The sequence below is a fragment of the Pleurodeles waltl genome, chromosome 2_1 (genome assembly GCF_031143425.1).
Source record: "Pleurodeles waltl isolate 20211129_DDA chromosome 2_1, aPleWal1.hap1.20221129, whole genome shotgun sequence".
Taxonomy (NCBI): Eukaryota; Metazoa; Chordata; class Amphibia; order Caudata; family Salamandridae; genus Pleurodeles; species Pleurodeles waltl.
This window is the reverse complement of record NC_090438.1, coordinates 580,793,077-580,814,353: the sequence shown is the minus strand read 5'-3', so window position 1 is coordinate 580,814,353 and position 21,277 is coordinate 580,793,077. Positions and strand designations below refer to the sequence as shown.

Genomic DNA, 21,277 nt, shown 5'->3' with positions numbered 1-21,277 from the left:
CTCCCACCGATATGATAGTATTATTTTGAGACTCCTATATGATCTTAATAACCGTCGCAATTGTGACAAAGAAGAAATGTAAATAACCTTGCCGGATTGGGTGCACTCTGGGATGTCTGTCACACAAGGAGCTAATTGCTGAGCAACCTTCCAGCTCCATATTGCTCTGGCTACTTCTGAAAACAGCCAGCTGTTCCTTCATGCTTGGCAGCTCTGACCAAGAATCTGAGCCTGTAGGAGGCGGTCCTGGTTTGTAGTGGGTAACACAGGTACTTACCTTATACCAGGTCCAGTTATGCCTTACTAGTGAAATGTAGTCAGTGTCTAGAAGCCAGGCTGTCTAAGGGTAGCTGAGCAGCCAAGGCTTATCTAGGAGACATGCAAAGCTCTTGCAATACCATTGTAGTCACACAGTACTCACACACGAAAGAAAATACTCAGTGTTGCAAAAATAAAAAGGTTCTTTATTTTTAGTGACAATGCCAAAAATACCTTAGAGACTATACTCCTTTAGTAGGTAAGTAATACACACAGTATATACACACTAGAATGCAGAAAACTGTAAGAACAGAAAACAGTGCAAATAGTGGAAATCACAATAGGTTGCAATGGGCCAAGGGCAAACAAACCATATTTTAAAATAGTGGAATGCGAAAGTTGGTTTCCCCACTAGGCAAATGTAGTGTGCAGAGGGGCACAGGGAGTGTAAGAAAACACCAAAGGTAAGTAATAGAACCCACTCCAAGAAAACAGGAGTAAATCACAGTAAGAGATTTATAGAGCGCACCTGAAGGCTTTCCAGCGCTACAAGGTAGGGCGATCTCGTATTAATGCCAACGAATAGCCTATAAGGAGAATAAGAATGTCTTCAATTTCTTACGGAAATAATTCTGAATGGTCTTGGCGAAGTTCCAGAGGGAGAGAATTCCAGAGATGTGAGACTAACTGAAAAGGAATTGCCTTCCCATCTGGTTTTCTTAAAACGGGGCGTATTAGCTAGTGAGGCCGAAGGGTATCTGAGGGACCTAGCTAGAACATTAAAGGACATGCGTTATTTAAGAAATCTGGGCCCCTTATTGTGCACAGCTTTGTGTGCCATGCAAATGGCCTTAAAATTGACCTGTTGCTTTATAGGAAGCCACTGGAGGGAAATTAAAGCAGATCAGGCAGATGTGTATTTAGGAATATGTTTAAGTAGGCATGCAGCAGCATTTTTTACAACCTGCAGTCTATTGACCACATAGCTCGGAGAGCTCAGAAAGACAGTTGCCATAATCTAGGCGGGACAATATTAAGGCTCGGATGAGAAGTCTTCTGGCCAGACAAGGTAAAAGGTTAATAATTTTCCTGAGGGTTCCTAATAGGCCGAAGCAGGATGCAGCTAGCTTTTTGGATTGAGTGTCCATCGTTAGGCGTGGATTTAGCCAGAAGCCTAAGCACTTTGTTATCCTTAGGGGGCGGGAGATAATTAAAACCATCCGGAAATGTTGTCAAGAGATTAGAGGGAGTATGATTACCAATGATCATTACTTCAGACTTGTTGTCGTTGAGCTTAAGTTTAGACTCAAACAATTAGCTATATCCTCAAGGTAAGATGAAAAATTGGACTGAGTGATGTTTCCAGAGTTAGAAAGAGACACTGAGTGTCGTCAGCATATGAAATTAAAGAAAGGCCATTGGGTGCCACAATTTTGGCCAAAGGAGAGAGATAGACATTGAAAAGAGTGGGACTCGAGGACAAGCCCTGTAGAACACCACAGATGAGGGGGGAGCGTGTTAGAGTAGAATGCACGGTCCAGAAAGTGAAAGGTTCTATCTTTTAAGAATGAAGAGAACCAGCTTAGTGTGGTGCCTTTTATTCCTATAGCAGTGAGTCTTTGAAGGAGAATATTGTTGTCTACAGTTGCAACGGCGGCACAGATCTAACAAGAGGATAGCTGCACATCCTCCATGGTCTAATATTTGGCAGGCAAATTCCATAGCCACTAACAGGGCTGACTCAGTACTATGTTGAGGTCTGAAGCCCATTTTAGAGGGATCCAGATGTTCATAATCCTCAAGAAAACAGGCTAGCTGACTGTTGACGTGGTTTTCCATGATCTTAGATAAAATGGTGAGGATAGCAATCGGTCTATAGTTATTCAACTCCAGGGGATCAAGATTGGGCTTTTTCAATGAGGGTTTGACGACAGCATGTTTTAGGGGTTGCGGTATCAAGACAGAGCTTAGGGAGTGATTTAAAATGTTTTCCAAAACAGAAGAAATTATTTCAGAAGCTAGAGCTAGTATATGTGGTGGAGCGGGGTCTAGGAGAGAGCCTGATTTTATCATATGTAAGTATTTAGTAACAAGAGCCTCGTCACTGGCTTAAACAACGAGAGGCCATAAAGATTTGAGAATATAGATTTTGATCTATTTCGTGGTCAGAGGTGGAAGTAAAGGAAGAATAAATGTCAACAATCTTCTTTTGAAAGAAGCTTGCCAAGTTGTTACTGTGAAAAGTGGAGGCCTCTATAGGGGAGTCCTTGGGAGGGGTGGAAACAAGGTCTTTGAAAATCATAAAGACTTCTATGAAAGATAGCAGCCTGTTCTATTCTTCAACTATAAAAAGTAGCTTGAGCGGTTTCAATTGAAGCATGAAAGGCTCTAACAGCCTCCCTATATTGCATCTTGGAGGTAATACTATAGTCCTTTCTCCACCTTCTTTCTAAGTGCTTACATCTCTTTTTTGCTTAGGCAGATGAGGAGTAAACCAGGGATTTATCTTGTGGCCCGTCCTTCTAGCCACCATCTTAATAGGAAGAAGAGTATCTAAGGAAGTGGAGATCCAGTTGTTAAAGTTATCTATGAGGCCTGGGTTGAACTGATCGTAACTAATCAGGGAGGCATGGAGAGCATCCTGCCAATCTATGGGGTCTAATTTTGACCAATGACAGGCAGTTGGCTTAGTAAAATAGTGATGGGAAGGGGGAGAGGGACATGAGGCATAATGAGCAGCAATAGATAGTGGTCCATCCAAATGAGAGGAAGAGGAATATGAGAAGATACATTTGAAAGGTTGCTAAAGACTAAGTCAATAGTTATGGCCTTTGGTATGAGTCGGTCCTTTGAGCTGAACCAGGTCTAGTGAGGCTAGATTAGAGTAGAGAGGCAATGTTAATCTACATGAATATTAAAATCATCAAGAATGGTAAAATTGGGAGTTTTGTAGGAAATACCCGCTACAAAATCTGGCAAGGACTGTAAAAAACATTCCCATAAGGGCCAGGAGGGCGGTAAATAAGCATCCCAGAAAGAGTAAATGTGGCATTGAGGGTTAAAGCAAAGGACAGGCTTTCGCAGTCTGGTATTTCTAGTGGAGTGACGAACACTTAATGGATTTCTTGTGGATAATGGCAATCCCTCCACCCTTAACATGGGGTCTGTAAGGTAAACACCTCATCACTTCGGGGGAGGAATCTTCATTATGCCAAGTTTCTGTAAGAAACAAAATGTCTGGGGACCATTCTTCTAATAGAGAAAAAATATGTAGACTGTGTGCTGGTAGAGAGCGACAGTTCAGCAAGAGTAATTTACAAATATATTCATTGGTATTGATAAGGAGTTGTGATTGAAGATTATGCAAGAACCAGAATAGACTGCAAGACACCAACAATGGATTCCTGGACCTGTAGACCTGTGGCAGAAGGGGTCCAAGTCTTGCAATAACACTGTAGTCACAGTACTCACACACATGAAAGAACATATTCAGTGTTGCAAAAATAAAGGTACTTTATTTTTAGTGACAAAGCTAAAAATACCTTAGAGACTATACTGCTCAAGTAACAGGAGGGCAGAAACCTGTCTGAGGTGGCAGCAGCTGGGGCTGCCTGGAAAACCTCAGAAGGCTGGTATGGTAGTACTGGGGGTCCACTGTGGAGCCCCCAGAGTGCATGGAATTGTGTAACCAATACTAGAATCAGTACTGGGGTACAATTCCCAGTTGTTAGATACCTTACATGACCATATTCAGAGTTACCATTGTGAAGCTAGACCGAGGTATTGACCTATGTACAGTGCACGCGTAAAATGGCATCCCCGCACTCACGAAGACTAGGACAATGGTCCTGATGACGTGGGGGCACCTCTGCTTATGCAGGGGTGCCCTCACAAACAGGTACTTTGCACCCAGCCTTCAGGGTTGGAAGGCCAAACATATAGAGGAACTTAGAAGTGACCTGGTACAGTGAAAATGGTTGTGAAAGGGTGCATGCACCTTTTCACACAAGCTGCACTGGCAATCCTGCAGAAGCCTTTGTATGGGTTCCCTATGGGTGGCAAAGGTAATGCTGCAGCTCATAGCAATCCCCTGGAACCCGGATGCCCTGGGTAACTAGGTACCATATACTAGGGACTTATAAGGGAGCACCATGATGCCAATTTGGGATGAAATACTGGGTTACCAGTATGTAGTGACAAATTTGGGAAAAGAGCATAAACACTGGGGTCCTGGCTAGCAGGATCCCAGTGACAGCCAAACACACTGACAAACATGGCAACATGGGGGGTAACCATGCTATAAAGAGGCTACTTTCTTACAGTGCCTCCTTTGGGTGTTGCTAGAGCACACCGCCCCCTTGATTTGGGCCCTTCTACCCCAATATTGAAGTCCATAACACTGCTGTCCATTGAGCAGACTCCAGTGCTGTCCAAGGAGACCATAGTAGAGAGTATCATCCATGTAGTAAAGAATATCAGGCCAAATTTTATCAATGACCCACATTGTGAGCACCACCCAAAGGTTCACCCGATGGTGAATATTTCTGGTTCAGATTCAGGTGCGCTGGCTATGGCTGATGGGGGAAATATTGTCAAGCAGGGGATGACAACTGAGAAGCTGATCTCCTACCACCTTACAGTGCTAATGCTTGCATTTACTTAGATTTTTGCAAAATACCAGTGGATTTAGACCAAAAGGGGACATTTCCTTCCACTCACGACCTGCTTTAGTGGGCTTACCTTTAACAGTTATCTACTAGGCAGTGGCAGCTTTACTTTCTGCAGAAAAAACGTTTAATATGCTAATGGAAATCTTGCAGTCTGCTACAGGTTATTTGGAGCCCTTCCTTCCATTCTGTGAAGCAATCCTGTAAGGGATGCATGGATGAAACTTTTTGGGCGCAGTAGCCCACACAGATTGCCATTAGCCTGTCTCACATCTTGTCCTAACGCCCCTCAGTCTGGTTGTTCAGATGTCCTCAAAGTACAACACTAGGGCTCAGATAGATGAGGGAAATCCAGGAAGCTCAAGACCTTTGGTCACAAGGTATTTAACTTTAGCTGCTCCAAACTGTGATACAACACCACTTTTAAAACAGGGGTGGGAGAGGTTTTGAACTGCATGTTGGGGCTGATTCACTTGTAGCAGCAATGGGATTTTTTTCCATTATTGGTTCACCTAGCAGGCTTCCTCCATGAGAGTAGTAAATGCTCTCAGTCATCTCACTGGAGGTCACAAGGCAGAGTATCACCCTGAACTGAGACAGTTGATATTGCCAAGAGCATCAGATCAACAAGTCTCTGAAATAAGTTACTGGTTTACATCACCCTCAGGTCACATCATGTTTGCAGTAATGATTGAGAAGTTCAGAAAAGGTTTTGATGAAGAAATATTTTAATACGGGGGGTGGGGGTAGGGAAATAGCATGCTTCATCAGGTCTCCATACTGAACAGTACTTTATTTATTCTGCTGTCAGACCTTCATTTGCAACTACAAGACAATGTCCATTGCAGCAAGGGGACAATAGGAAAGAGAACTACGTTGTCCTAAAAAGAACTGCACTCGTAACTCCCTGGACGAATTCTCTACTTTTAGGGCCAAGACCTTTACTAGTCTTCTGGGTTGGCAGTAGGTTCATCAAACCATCAGTTTTGGGAAATGGTCTTGTAACAACTCCTTTCACTCACAAAGAAGTCTCTGCTCCCCATAGCCTTCATGGTGCCCATTTTCCTCAATTCAGTATATCCATTCCATTAGAAGCCACTAATAATGAGCCAAGCACAGAGTTTCCAGTCTAAAACAGTACAATTTGGGCTTCGATCTCCCTCTAAAGCTTTTTCCTGATGACTCACAATGGTCGCTGTTCATGTCTAGAAACGGCACCTTTAACCTTCCTTTGAACGGAGCTGATCTCAAAGATGTTCGAAGGAGCACAAGGCATTCAGCCTACAACCATCATGCAGAATTCCATCAAAGCGAGTAAACATTCTAGGAATCAACCTGAATGTGTAATCGGCAAAATATTTTGCTTTGGCTGGGCAAATTCAGTGTTTGACCCACAGAATGCAACTGATCAAGACTTAAATACAGACAGAACAGTACTCCAAATCTTTGTGCATAACCCCGATTCTGCAAGGCTGCCTTCCCTAGACACAACTTCAGTAATGGATCTAACAACTGCATCAATCTTCAGGATGAGAAGCCAAGGGGAATGGAAAGGAAGGCTTCTCATCCCACAAAGTATTTGGCTTCTTGTGTAGTGGCAAATCAACTTTATGAAGCACACCATTTCACAAAAAGATCTGGAAATTATTTTGATGCCTTCCTTCAAGGATGGTGTTAGAAATGGGGTCTCTAGTTGGCAGAGGTATACACCCTTGTCCAAGTAGGGACCACAATCCTAGTCAGGGTAAGTCATACACAATCCAAATTATCCTGTTCCCACCCTCTGGTAGGTAGGCACTGAGCAGTCAGGCTTAACTTAGAAGACAATGTGCAAAGTATTTGTGCAATAAATCATGCAATAACAGTGAAAACATCACAAAAATACAGTTTTGGAAAAATACGAGAGCTTTATCTGAATAAATTAAGGTCAAAACAATCAAGATTTGATAATCCCAAATTGAAATATCACTTTGATAAGAAGAGTCTTAAGTTCTTAAAAGCCACAATTGTCTCTTGCAAGCACAAAGTACCTGATATGCGTCAAAATTAGTCGCACGGAGACCGCAGAGGAGGAGATGTGTGGAAAACGAAGGGTGTGTATCAGATTTCTGGGCACACAGACACTGCGTCGCTTCTTTTCCACACGGCAAGGACTTTGCATTGAATTCCAGCATGCAGGCTTCAATCCTCTTTGCTATGCAGGGTCTTCTGACACCCAGGGACAATGTGTGGAAATCGTGGTTGTGCAGGACCAAGTCACAGGTGCTGCGTCGATCCAGTGGACGATGCGTTGGAGTTTCTGAAGCACGGCAGGCCATGGGTTGATTCCTCCCACAGGAAGTCAGGCTGTGTCATTCCGTCTCAGCATTGTGTCAATCCAGCGGGCTGTCTAAGTTCCAGTTGCAACGCTGGCACTGCGTCGATCTCTCAGGGAACCTGGCTGCATCATTCCAGGTTAGCGATGCAGCGATTCTTTCACCACTAGGCAGGCTGTGAATCGTTTCTGGCAGACTGTGCATCGATTGTTGCCACACAAGGCGTTCCTTTGCAGAGATGACATCTTTTTGCCCATGAGACTTCAGGAAACAGGAGGCAAGCTCAATCCAAGCCCTTAGAGAGCACATCTCAGCAGAGCCAGAGGCCAGCAAGGCTGCAGGGCAACAGCAAGGCAGCAGTCCTTCACAGCAAAGCAGTCCAGGCGAGTCCTTTGTGCAGCCAGGCAGCTCCTCTCGGCAGGTTGCAGGGTCTGGTGCAGAGCATCTGTCCCGGGAAGTGTCTAAGTTAGTAGGGTCAGGGACCCAGTTTATATACCCAAAAAAGCCTTTGAAGTGGTGGAGACTTCAAAGAGTGGTTTTGAAGTGCACAAGGTCCCCTTTCAGTGGAACCCTGTTTGCCAGGGTCCCAGTAGGGGGTTTGGCAGTGCATTGTGTGAGGGCAGGCCACTGCCCTTTGAAATGTAAGTGTTAGGCCTTCCACCCTTGCAGCCCAGGAAGACCCATCCAGTATGCAGATGTGTGCAGTTGTGACTGAGAATCCTGTGTGTGGTTGCCTGGGTGAAATGCACAAGGGAGCTGTCAACCAGCCCAGACATGGATTGGAGACAGGCTGTAAAGGCACAGGAGTTTAAGTGCAGAGAAATGATCACTTTCTAAAAGTGAAATTTCTAAAATAGTAATATAAAATCCACAACCTCACCAATCAACAGAACTTGGTATTACCATTCTGGCCATACTAACTATGGCCTTTCTATACCCCTTTCTGATCAGAGCCTACCACTCAAACAATATATGAGGGTAGCCCTAATGTTAGCCGATGAAAGGAGCAGGCCTCACAGCAGTAGAAAATGAATTTAGGAGTTTTCCACTACCAGGATATATAGAAAAAAACAGGTATATGTCCTGCCTTTTACCTGTATATAACCCTGCCCTTGGGGTTAGCCAGGGCCTACCTTAGGGGTGACATGTAGCAAAAAGGGAGTTTTAGGCTTGGCAAGTAGTTTTAAATGCCAATTCGAAGTGGCAGTGAAACTGCAAACACAGGCCTTGCTATTGCAGGCCTGAGACATGGTTAAGGGGCTACTTGTGTGGGTGGCACAATCTGTGCTGCAGGCCCACTAGTAGCATTTAATTTACATGCCCTGGGCACATGCAGTGCACTTTACTAGGGACTTAAAAGTAAATTAAATATGCCAATTGGGTATGAGCCAATGTCACCATGTTTTAAGGGAGAGCGCATATACACTTTAGCAATGGTGAAGTGCACAGTCCTAAAACCAGCAAAAACAGTCAAAAAGCAGAGGGAGGCAGGCAAAAAGTTGGGGGGTGATCACCCTAAGGCTGTCAGGTCTAATATGTGTCCTCCCCAGCTGAACGTGGGAAGAGCTACACAACATCTTGGGAGCTCATCGTTAAGGCGGAAGTATCTAGAGAGACCGTCAGCATTGGCGTGGACTGTCCCCAGGTGAATCTCCATCGTAAAAGCCCGCCCCCTGTAGGGAAATGGAACACCTCAAGAGTTCAGGATTTTGACCCCTCATCTGTATGAGCCATCTGAGGGGCCTGTGGTCGGTCTGAACCCGGAAGTGAGTCCCAAACAGGTATGGCCTTAACTTCTTAAGTGCCCAGCCCACAGCAAATGCTTCTCTCTCTTAATAGCACTCCACCTCTGTTCCTGTGGTAATAGTCTTCTGCTAATACAAACTACTGGTTGGTCTAGGCCCTCATTCAGCTGTACTAGGACTGCCCCTACGCCATGATCTGAACCATCTGTCTGCACTATGAATTCTTGGGAGTAGTCAGGTGCCGTTCACATGGCTTCCTTTAGGGAGTCAAAGGCTTTCTGACAAGCTTCTGCCCAATTCACCAACCTAGGTTGCTTTTTGGATGAGAGTTCTGTTAAGGGGGCCACTATGGTGCCATAACCCTTAACAAGTCTTTGGTAGTATCCAATGAGACCCTAGAAGGCCCTCACCTGTCTGGGTTCTAGGTGGTTGCCAGGCCTTGATTGTTTCAATCTTTGCCTGGAGGGGCTGCATCTTGCCGCCACCTACTAGGCATCCCAAGTATACCACAGAACCCTGCCCAATCTGGCATTTACTGGCCTTGATGGTCAGGCCTGCATGTTGCAGGGCAGGAAGCACCTCGGAGGTGGAGCAGGTGTTCCTCCCAGCTGGAACTAGACGGCGATGTCTTGGTAAACTGCGCAGAAGGCATCCTTGCCAACTAGGACCCCGTTAACCAACTGTTGGAAGGTAGCAGGGGCATTTTTCATTCCAAAGAGCATTTACTGTGATCTCTTTTGCCCCTTCAATCAAGGCTATCTGCCAGTATCCTGACGTGAGGTCAAAGGTACTAAGGAACTTGGCAGCACCTAGCCATCAGCCATAAGCTCATCAGCTCGGGCATGGGGTGAGCATATGTCTGACAGTTGTGACCTCAGTAGTCCACACAGAACCTAAGTTCCAGCTTGGCACCGGCAGCTTTGGGAACCAACACCACTGGGCTGGACCAGGGACTGCTGGACTTGATCACCCCCAAGAGCCAGCATCTTGGCAACTTCCGCCTTGATGCTGGACCTCACCGTATCCGACACACTGTAAATTGTATTCTTTACAGGGGGATGGTCTCCTGTGTCAATATCAGACACACAAGCGTGAGCCCAGGGGAGAGGGAAAACAGGTAAGAGAACTGCTCCAATAACTCGCAGCAGTCTCCTCTCTGATCTAGGGTCAGGGAGTCCGAGAGGTTGACACCCTCCATTGACCCATCAACTTCTTTGGCAGAGATGAGGTCGGGGAGAGGCTCACTCTCCTTTTCCATACCCTCATCTGTCACCAGAAGCATGCAGACTTTAGACCTCTCAAATTGAGGCTTCAGTCTGTTTTGATGTAACATTCTTAGGGGTTTCTTGGGGACTTGAGGTCCACTAAGTGGCCTCCCCCTTCCGCTCCTTGATCTTGCAGCAGTCCTGGAGAGCTCTAGGCTCTACTGGCTGCATTACCCATACTTTGTCTCCAGGTGAGAATTCTACCAGGGCGGCCTTCTGGTCATACCATTGCTTCATCACCTCATGACTGGCCTCGAGGTTGCTCTTGGCCTGTTTCCAGAAGCGTTGCATCTGGTTTCAGAGGGCCAGCATGTAACTGACCACATCCTGGGAGGGTTTTCTAGGAGCTTTCTCCAGCCCTTCTTTCACTATGCTTGGGGGGTCCCCTGAGCGGGTACCCATAGAGAATTTCAAAGGGGCTGAACTCCACCCCTTTCTGGGGCACCTCTCTATAAGCAAAGAGAAGGCATGGCAAGATGACGTCCCACTTATGCCTCATGGCCTCCTGTAGGCCTGTGATCATGCCTTTTAGGGTCTTGTTGACCCTTTTCACAGGCCCACTGGATTGAGGATGGTGAGGGGTGGTAAACCGGTAGGTCACCCCACAAAGACTATGTACGCAGACATGAAGTTTGTGCCTCTGTCCGACACAACCTCTTTTGGGAACCCCACACAGGTAAACATCCCCATTAGAGCTCTGGTCACCATCGGTGCCGTCACGGTCCTTCAAGGGATTGCCGCTGGATAGTGTCTAGCATGGTCCTCTAAAACCAGGACAAATCTGTTGCCTAGGGCAGTTTTAGGGTCCGAGGGACCAATGATGTTGATGCTCACCCTTTCAAAAGGGTGTGCCAACAACGGGGAGTGGGATCAGGGGGGCTTTTAGCCTTTTCCCCTGACTTCCCAATAGCCTGGCAGGTTGGGCAGGACCTACAGTAAGCATCTGAGGCTACCCGCATTTGGGGCCAAAAAAAAAAAGTGGCAAGCCTGGCAAAGGTCTTGTCTTGCCCCAAATGCCACGTCAGGGGGATGTCGTGAGCCAGACCCAGTAGGAAGGGTCGTGGTACTGAGGGGACCAGCAGCAAACGTGCTGCCCCAGCTTCCAGCACCTTGGGCTCACTGTAAAGGAGAACATTCTCCCAATAGATATGGTGATCGCCAGTGGCTTCACCTGCTCCTTGGGCCATGGCCTGTTGCCTCAAACCCTCAAGAGCAGGGCACTCTTTGAGCTTTGGAGAACTTCTCCTTGGTTGGCCCACCTTCATCTTGCCAGACAGCAGGCTCAGGCAGGTTAACCAGGGTGGCAAAGTCCTCCCCAGTTGGCTCAGGTGCCGCCTCATCCTCCTCCTCGACCCCAACCACCGCAGGAACTTCTGGGGCCAGGTTTCATCGGACCCCTTGCCCTTCTTTGCAGCTGTCTGGGCCACTGTTCCAGGCTCCTGATGCCCTTGACTTTTTTCCTGGGCAGCCATGAACTGTGGTCATGCAGACCCACTAGGCAAACCTAATATCTCCAGGTGAGACCTGATGTATACCCTTTTCTTTACCTACCAGTCCTCCCAACCCCTCCCAACCCCCTCACCAGACTGCCATTCCGCTGGCATTGATGCAGCCCTCGGTCACATCACAGACAAACATTTTCACAGGGGCCAAAAAGTTTGGAGAGTACCCATGTTCTAAAGGATATATACGTTTAAAAAAATAAAAAAAACATTAAGTCCAGCCCAAAATGCTAAACAGAATACATGTAATTGTCAGAACAGCAACAGTGAAAAGTACTCTGCACACAGGCCCCAATTTCCAGGGTGTGGAGCAAGATTCTGCTGCTGTCTGACATGAGCCTGCACCAAATTATCCTTCAGAGACCAACCTAGAGACCCTATACAGATCCACACATGCCATGCACAAGGAAGAGCTGAGAACTGAAATGGAACAGTGTTTGCATCTTGTGTGTTCAAAAGGAATACAGCCCTGATGCTGCGTGCAGAGGCTTTTATACTAAGGAAGGTCAGATTTATGGGTTTTAAATGAAAACTCAAGTTGCACCACAACTGCATTAAAATCGCAATAGTCTTTGGATGCTCAAGAATGTCCAATCAACTAGATAAAATGCTTTATCAGCATCTAGGCCAGAAGGATTATCCATTTCCTGGAAGAAATAGTATACGAAAAAAAAAAAAAAAAAAACGTTTTTATGCCTGTCCACAGTGAAGCATATTGATAGGGGAAGGTGTGTTTTTGGCCTGCCAGATTGTGGGACTATAAAATTCATCAGCTTAACAAATATGGAATAAAAAAAATAAAAAAATAAAAAACAGGCAGCAACCAAAACCAGTTTAAGGCAAATACAATGAACCATAGACGTCCTAATGAGAGCTACTTTTTTCCAGAGCATCACTCAACAAGGACCCCCTTCCTGTTAGTTTTGCATCTCCAATTCTTCCTTGAGGTCCTAGGCCTATTATTAATTTCCGAGCTTTTACATTTACAATCCTTTTGCTAAAGTATTTCCCAGGCATACTCCACCTTGTCCTAGGCTGCCGCCAATAGCTGCAGCCCGGAAGCAAATAGCTTCCTTCCACCCCTTTCTAATTGTGTGACTTTGCAATAAGTTCCGAGAAGCGAAAGGTAGGCTGCAAGTTTGGTTATGAGAAAAGCTCTCGTTTTATTTAAAATGTGCAGATGCCATCAATAACTGTCCCATGCCTATTGCTTCTATGGTGCCACATAAAATCTTCACACTTGCCTTCCACTTGATTAGCCCCGAAATCTGCTATGCCCCTTTAGAAGTTCATCACAATTGTGGAGTCACTTAAGAACTCCGTTCCGTCTCCCGTTAGATTCCCTAGATCCAATATATTATGGATTAGACTGAGCACAGAGTGAGTAGTCCAGCCCCATTCCATGTCTCTACCTCCAAACATCTACAAAAGTTAAGGAAGCATCAATCCTCAACCTCCCCCCGCCCCCACCCACCCTCTGCCTGGGAGGCATCTTGGCCACGTGTTTACAGGGCAGCAGCGTCTCAAAACAGAAGGCATGTATCTCTTTCCAACTTATGTCATGCGAGAAGGCTGCTTAGACTTAGCCGAGTAAAGGTCCTTCATACGAACTAACTTTTCAGAATCATGGAAGCTTTGTCAGAGCCTACCCTAGGCGTTCTTATGACAAAGGCATTTTGTTTTGGCTAGGTGATGCCTACTGTACAAGTGCCAAAAAAAAAAGTTTTCCATCTGTTAAAATCATTACAAAAAGGTGAGTAAGTGAACTAAATGGGAGGAAAAGTGAAAAACAAGTCTTATGCGATCATAAAGCGAAATAACCCATTAGGTTTTATTTGCTACTGTTCCCTTACACATGTTCCATATTAAGGGCTGCCCTGCCTAGAGCAGCAACGATATTTTGGTAAAGTGTGATCGTAGAATATTTTTGGAAATAAACTAGGTCTTGCTGCTTTGAGCTAAAATTGTAAACTTTTATGTTGGATGCTTACCAAACAATGTAAACAAAGGGTCTGGCACACAGTCCGGTTCCCTGGTTCCTTAAGAAACTGAGGACCCTGGGAGGCAGTGGGGATAATATTGAATTCATCCCAGCAGTCGCGCTATTCGACACCAAGGAAATAAAGAGTATTTGATGACAAAACCAATCTTCATGCAACATGCAGACCACCAGGAGTTCCCACTACACGCAGTTTAGATACCAGGCATTAAAACCTAGTCAACCTGATGGCCAACTACTCACTAACCAAATTAAAGTACTGACTTCTCCTGAAACAATACGGTACGAAATTGATTTCTCTACAAATTCTTCTCTGAAGGATGTTTCAAAATCCCCACGTCAAAGATATTGGTGAAAGAGCAAGGGAGGTGTTTGTGCCTCGGATAGGGAGAGCTATATACTAGGACTTAACAGAAAATACAGCCAATGCTATGGAAGCCCCACTTAGAAATAGCTACTTACTATTACCAAGCGCCAAAGAACCATTGAGAATGGGACAAATACAGATCTGAGAAATTCTGGAGGGGACGTTGGAATATCAGCATGCTGATTATTCATTGTGGCTCGGTCTTAAACCCCGGAGGTAGTGGGATGGAGTGCCGAGTACAGTGACTGATATATTACACTAGCATCCCCAGGAACACAACTTGCATCATACTGTTCAGGTTAAAGGTAAGTTTCCTTTTTAGGCAGGAAAAGCATATGTGGCTGGCACTTAGTCATGTGAAACAGGACATTAGGAGCTCCAGGGCAGAGTAAGTCGCCAGACCTGAGCAACTGGCTCTATAGTCTTTGGGACCTGGTAGATTTTGGGGAGAAGACCTATATCCAGGTGAGATCTGCAAACTGCAATGGGCTCCCTTTGCAGACTTTGTCAACTGAAATGAGAGAACTTACCACTACCCAAGTGTGCTCAGAATTGTCAAAGGCGGAGAAAAGGTGGCCAGTACAGCATAACGGACCCATTCCCAGAGCTGCTATTTGGAGGTCTGGGCACTGGGCCAGACAAGGCTATGCCTGGTTACAGATGAAGGGGGTGGGGTGGAGAAAGGTAGTTCAACATTGACATAGGGATGCTGGCCAACAGTTGTGCAAGTCTATGTGTACTACATTGATAAATATAAAAATAAATTTGAACCGTACATGAGATCCTAGTGAATCTATTAAATATTGGTTTTGCATACTTATTTTTGTTGCAGGGAATACACGTGGGGCAGAAAACAGGTTGGGTCAATGAAAAGGTGCACAAACGTATTCACACACTAGAATGCACAGGCAGGTCCTCCACTAAATCAGGTTTCGCTTATGAAAGAACAGGATAGTGAGGTTTGTCCAAGGCTCAAAAATCTTCCAAAGGCTTTAAGAAGCCACATAACTGACGTCAACCAGGGGATTAGGCCAAAAGGAATTCTACAAATACAGTCCTTTGGACGTGCCACCCCACCTCTCCCCCAGCTACATTTCCTAAACATATGGTGTTTGAGACAAATGGCTGGGGCCTGCTGATCAGACTTCTGCTCAACTCATTTTAGCAAATCTGCAATACATATGGGTGATGCAAGCATGAAGATAATTTTTCCAGGTACATAGCTTTATAAAGTCCTCTTGCCTACCTCAAAGGCAACAATTATTTTAACAAAATAGATTTTTATTCTCCTGGTGGACCTTACAATGGCATATGGTTGTTTTATGTCCAACCTGCTATGACCGCCAAGGGATAACGGCTTAGCTTTAAATGCCAGCTTAAGCGAAGGCATGTAGAAATGGAGGGAAATTCACCCCCACACCCAGGTCTTGATTCCCTGGGTAAGGAAGGCCCAGTAACAATATTTCGGTTGAGCCTGTCTTGGACAATCGGTGCTGTTCACAACATGGAATGGAGAATAGATTAGACCTGGACATGTGGCCATTTTGAGATGATGTGTACAAGGTGAGAAGTGATGAACAGTATGAAATATGTTTTTTTTTTTTTTTTTTAAATAGTACAAGAAATCTTGGACAGCTGCTGCCAAAAGCAAGAAAGAACAGAACAAAAAAGCAAAAATAAAGCTGCAACTATAAATACTGGATAAAAATCTTGCTCAAGGGTGGTCACAAATCAGACTAGGTTTGCCTTCTGAAAACTCCAGTATAACTAAGTTAGGTCATAAATGTACTAAAGATAAAGAGAAGCCTTCCTGCGTGCTACTCTGAAAGATTCCCACTTGCCTCGGCCCTGGAGATATTCATCTCCATCTTTGGACGCAAGTCTCTTGAACCTGTATTTTATCCATTATATATTGGTTCTACAGTTAAGCCCCTCATCAACCACCTAAATGACTTAGTGGCCCTGTAAGGAAGCCTTTTACCTTTGGGGACTGTTCTCCTAAAATTAAAAATGGCAGAAAGTCTGGAGGACAGAGGAGTTGGAATAAATACAGACTACTTGCACCTAGATGTTTCACCCGCTTGCACCAATAAGACTTCCCTTTGTCTGAGGAGTGACAACAGCCCATTGGATCCACAGAAGTTCAGATGCAAAGAAACCCAGAGGACAATGTGAAACTACATACTTAGCTATGGACCTGAAATTCAGTTCTGGGGAGTCTCATCCATTTGGAAACGTTGAGGAACCGACCCTGAAGATTTTATAGTTTCCTTCTTGTCATTTTAACATTAATTCTTGCTGCTACGAGACAGCATACCATTTCAAATTACATTTTCTCTGATAAATAAAACACTGACATTGTTTTTTTTCTGTCCCAAAACGCAATGCTGCTCTTGGTGGGCGTTTTGAAGAAAGACCCGACTGGTCACACGAATTAGAAAGCCATTTTGATGCAAACTTACCCCAATTAGATTGATTCCTAGCAGGCAGATGTGCCTGAAACACGTATAGCAGTAGAGTTAATTTTTAAACAAAATAGGATTTGTGCACAGAAAAGTTACTATTGGCATTGAGTTACTTCAACTCAGACATTTTCAACACACCATGGACTAAAAATGGAAACAGGCATTAGTAAGTTTTGGCGTCCAACCCTGGCACTGTATGTAGGAATACATGTGATCAGGGCAAATACAGTGAATCGCAGAGAAAATTAGCCAATAGCTGAAGTAGGCTGGCCCACTGCCTTGCCTTATGCTGTGATGGATAGAAGCAAACTCAAAGACTGTATACATTTTTTATTTATTTTCATTACATGAAATTGCAAGACAAATCGGGTGTCTCCAGGCCAGAACTACAAAAGGTAAGAAAACAGAATGACCGTGTTGCATTGGAAACCCAGTTCATTTATTGGCTACTACTCTGAAAGAACAAAAAGGTACCTCACCTATGAGCTGTGTAGTGAAAACGTGTCGCTTGACGTACACAGGGTACTCCTACGGTCACCGAGCATTTTCTTTCAGAACAAACCTTACACACGAAAATGGCTGGCTAAGGATTCAAAGTGGTTTAAGACAAAAAAGTCTGGTTTTGTTTTATTACATTTTGTGGTGAGCAAAACAAATGTAATTTGAAGTAAAGTGAACAAATAGGTCGTCGTGAACATCCAGAACACAAACAAATCGTTGAAGACAATTTAGTCAGAAGTGCTAGATTGAGAGTTATGAACAGTCTTAAACAAGCACATTTCCCCTCCTAAAATAATTCTGTTATCCACCTCGGGTCCCACTACTATCCCAAAGATGCAGCGAATAAAAAACAATGCAAGTAAAGTCTGATGTAAAGAGCTATAGTAAACACTGTGTAGAATATATTAATGATCAGACATCTGCAACTTCATGTTTTTATTATGTCATCTGTCAGTGATTGTGAGTGCCATATATTTTAAAGTGCTTTCGTCAAATGTGCCTTGATATATATTTTCCATATTCAATTTAGTGAACAAATGCATTTGTGTACTTTTCTATTGTCATGCAAATTGCATACTTTCCATTTCTAGCTGTGCTCAACACTAGGTAGCAAACGTTTAGTTTTTATAGGCTCATTAAAGAGCATAAGTTAATTTAATTAACATTTTTAGCACATCTTCCTTCCCTTGAACATATATATATTTTTCAATAAATATTTACAAAAACACACTCCGTAAATCTTCCGTCATCTTCGAGAGAAGGTTTTCCTTGTTCCACGACCTAAAATGAAAAGGGAAATGTTGTTCAAAATATATGGTCAGAGTATTGCAGCATAGCCTAGGCACACATTCTCCTAAACTCTTGTAAACTAAAGAAGTTAAAATTCACACCAAACAAATTTCAAATTACTATACCAGCCCCTGGGCTCCATATCCCATCTTTATTGCTGGGGGGTAAACAAAGGAAGGAGAGGGACGGCAACAGAAAACCTCTTCAGTCTTCTTCACAAGTCAGCATGAAAGCAGCTGATTGGGCAGTGGGAGGGACGTTAAGGGTTGAGGGATTGTATTATTTTGCCTCCTCCTGACCGAGCTCAACACCAATATGCCAAGGAACCTGAACAGAGCACAGTGGTCAGACTTGACGTCAGCGCTACATATTTTCATTGAACATCTCCCGAGCTATCGATAGTGTGAAAGTGACCACAAACATTATATTAGTGGCCACCATATGCACAAATACCACCAGCAATCACCTCAGGACATCAGGCAGCCATAACTGCAATGCCACAGCCACAAAGGTATTAATTTTAGCAAAAGTCTCCACAATTCTGCATGACTTATCACCCAAATATGAACTCTAAATAGGTTTTTGAAAAAAACCAAAAAACTTCAGCATATGTATTTTGAAAAAGGACGCATTTTCATCTTGAATATACACTTTCAATTTTGGGATACATTAGACCTAGCGAGTGCCTAATTTTTAGGCTGGACTGCACACAGAAGAGCTACTTACAGGTAGTTGGAGAGCTACCATTAAACTACTCGAGCTACTTCTTGGAGAAGCCTGGCTTAGAACGAGAAGGCATGGTATGAAGACTACCACATGCAAGCATGAAGAGGCAGTGGGGAAAAGCATGGGGGCATAGCAGAAAGCAGTGACTAATATGGCATTAATGGGAAGAGGGATAGGACTTCAGTGAACAAGGGAAGGATCAACGATAGCAAAGGCCAGTACCATTAGGACCAATCTGTGGCCTGGGGACCTCTGGGGGTATCCGTGAAGCCCCCCTCAAGGGGTCCACGACTGCTTCGAAAATTAGTCAGAAATGGCGTCTCAGTCCCTACTTGGATAGGGTGCGAACCACTGCCAACCTCTCACTCTAGTTTGGGTAAAGGGAGCCACACAGCTAACATAACCCCTGCTCATCCCCTTGGTAGCTTGGCAGAGACAGTGTAAAGTATTTTTACACCCAGTAATAGTGAAAACACCAGAAAAGTACTCCACACCAGTTTAGAAAAATAGCCAATATTTATCTGAATAACACAAGACCAAAACACAAATCCGACATACACAAGCAACGATATCACTTAAGATTAAATGCAATTGCAGTTCCTTGAAATCAGTGAAGCGCTCGACTGAGCGAAAGTACAGGATATGCACCAAAAATAAAGACTATGCAGGCCACAGAAGAGCTGATGTGTGAAAGAGCCAGAGATGTGATGGTTCCTTATTGTTGCAGGAGAAGTGATGTGTCTGTTCCTTATTGCTTGCAGCGGGATGTGATAATTCAGTTCCTTACTGCCACAGCAGGGGTAATGCTTCTGTTCCTTACTGCAGTGCGGTGTTGAAGAAAATGACACCCAGAGTCAATGTGTCAGAAGTCAAGCCACAATGCAATGTAAGAGTTGAATCAGGTGCTGCGTCCGAGTCAGAGCGTCGCGTCACAGACTTCAGTGATGCATGGTCAAACCTCATGCAACAGTGGTTCTTTGGACATGCTGCGACAAAGATTGGGGGCTGCATGGAAAACCATGGTCATTGCATCAAGCAGGGACCACGCTCCAGTGCGGGGAGCGGTGATGTATCAAATTCTTGCAGCGCTGCTTTGGTTCGGAATGATAGTGAGTAGATGTGTGGGTTTCTCCTTGTAGCACCTAAAACCTCCTTCAAAGGCCCAGACTAGATTTGGCATCAATTAGAAGGACAGGGCTCTCAGAAGAGGAGCCCGGATCCTGGCAGATGAAGTCTTTGATGTCCCTGAGACTTCATTACAGGAGGTAAACTCAACTCAAGCCCCTGCAGAACCTTGGAAGCAGGATGTAAAAAGCAAAGTCCAGTCCTTTCACTCCCAGGACAGAAGCAGCACGCCAGCACAACAAAGCAACAGGCAGAGTGGCAGTTCCTAATACAGCTTCTAGCTTTTCTTCCTGGCAGAATGTCCTCAGTCAAGAAGGATTCTAACTTTGTGGGGGTCAGAGGTCCGGTACTTCTACCCATTTCGGTCTTTGAAGTAGGCAAACTTCAAAGAAAATTCTTTAAAGTGCACAAGACCCTGCCTTTCCCTGCCCTGACCAGGGACACTCTAGCCACCATGTGGATGGCACAACCGAGGGCTAGTAGCGTTTGATTTACAGGCCCTGGGCACACATGGTGCCCTGTACTGTAAGTACAGACTTTTTTTTTTTTAAATCTGTTTATTAAACATTATGCACACACAACAACACGTTTAGTCATTGATAATTTTCCAAACTGTTTACACATATTTATAAGTCATTGCATCGCAGTTGCGCGATACAGTACCAAGAACTCCACTGAAAATTATGCAACTAATTAGCTAAGGTCACAGCTAAACACCGCCAATATTATTCCTAATACTGGATACACCAACCGGAAGGTGGGAGGGATAAAGAGAAGATCCGATTATTGTGCATGGAGGTCAGGGCAACACAATTGAGATGTTGGTTGTGAGGGTATAATAGGGCATGGAGTCGCTTTAGGGATAAACAAAGCAAGGCATGAGGTGCGTGAAGGCATGGCCCCAGCGTGAGCATCCAAAAGTGCCACCACATTACGTTAGGAGGGGGTATGAGGAGGTTAGTGTACCGAATGGTTGAAGATGGGGCAGCTGAGGATAACCTACTGTAATTATTAAACAGAAGGATAATGCCTTTGCTATTTTTTTTTTTTTATTATTATTATTAAGGGGGGTATGTGTCATCCCTATTTTCAATCGCTACCACGAAAGTGTCCCAGACTTCGGGGCCATCCTGTAGTAGGCCTTTGTATTGCAATAAGTGTAATGTCTGAGCTTCAGCTTGTGAGCGGCTGTGTAAGTCACGAAGCCAAGCAGAATGAGATGGTACGTGTGGGGCTTTCCAGAGCGTGGCTATTAGGCGTTTAAAGACAACAAATGCCAAATCAATAAATCTGTGCAGATGTTTATCGCCTTTGGCGCGTTGACGTATGCCAAGTAAACAAGAGTCTGGGGTGGGCGACAGAGTATGAGATGAAATGTCTGCTGTGGCATTTGTAACCAGATGCCAGGCAGAGTTTATGGGGTGACAGCTCCAGACCATGTGGTAGAAATCTGCTGCTGGAGTAGCGCATCTAGGGCATGTCGGGTTTGCGCTCGGGTATATTCTTTGAATGCGGGCCGGAGATAAATATGCGTGGTGAATATAATTGAGTTG

General features: G+C 44.6%; 1 protein-coding gene across 1 annotated transcript in view; it reads right to left on the bottom strand.

Annotated features, from left to right (window-relative positions):
* Positions 1-16,898: 16,898 nt before the first annotated feature.
* The window catches only part of LOC138266581 (uncharacterized), a 165,094-nt gene continuing 160,715 nt past the window's right edge, over positions 16,899-21,277 (bottom strand). The window contains exon 6 of the mRNA XM_069215426.1: positions 16,899-17,864. Coding sequence (XP_069071527.1) covers positions 17,830-17,864 — 35 coding nt within the window. The 3' untranslated portion in view covers positions 16,899-17,829. The remainder of the gene's footprint in view (positions 17,865-21,277) is intronic.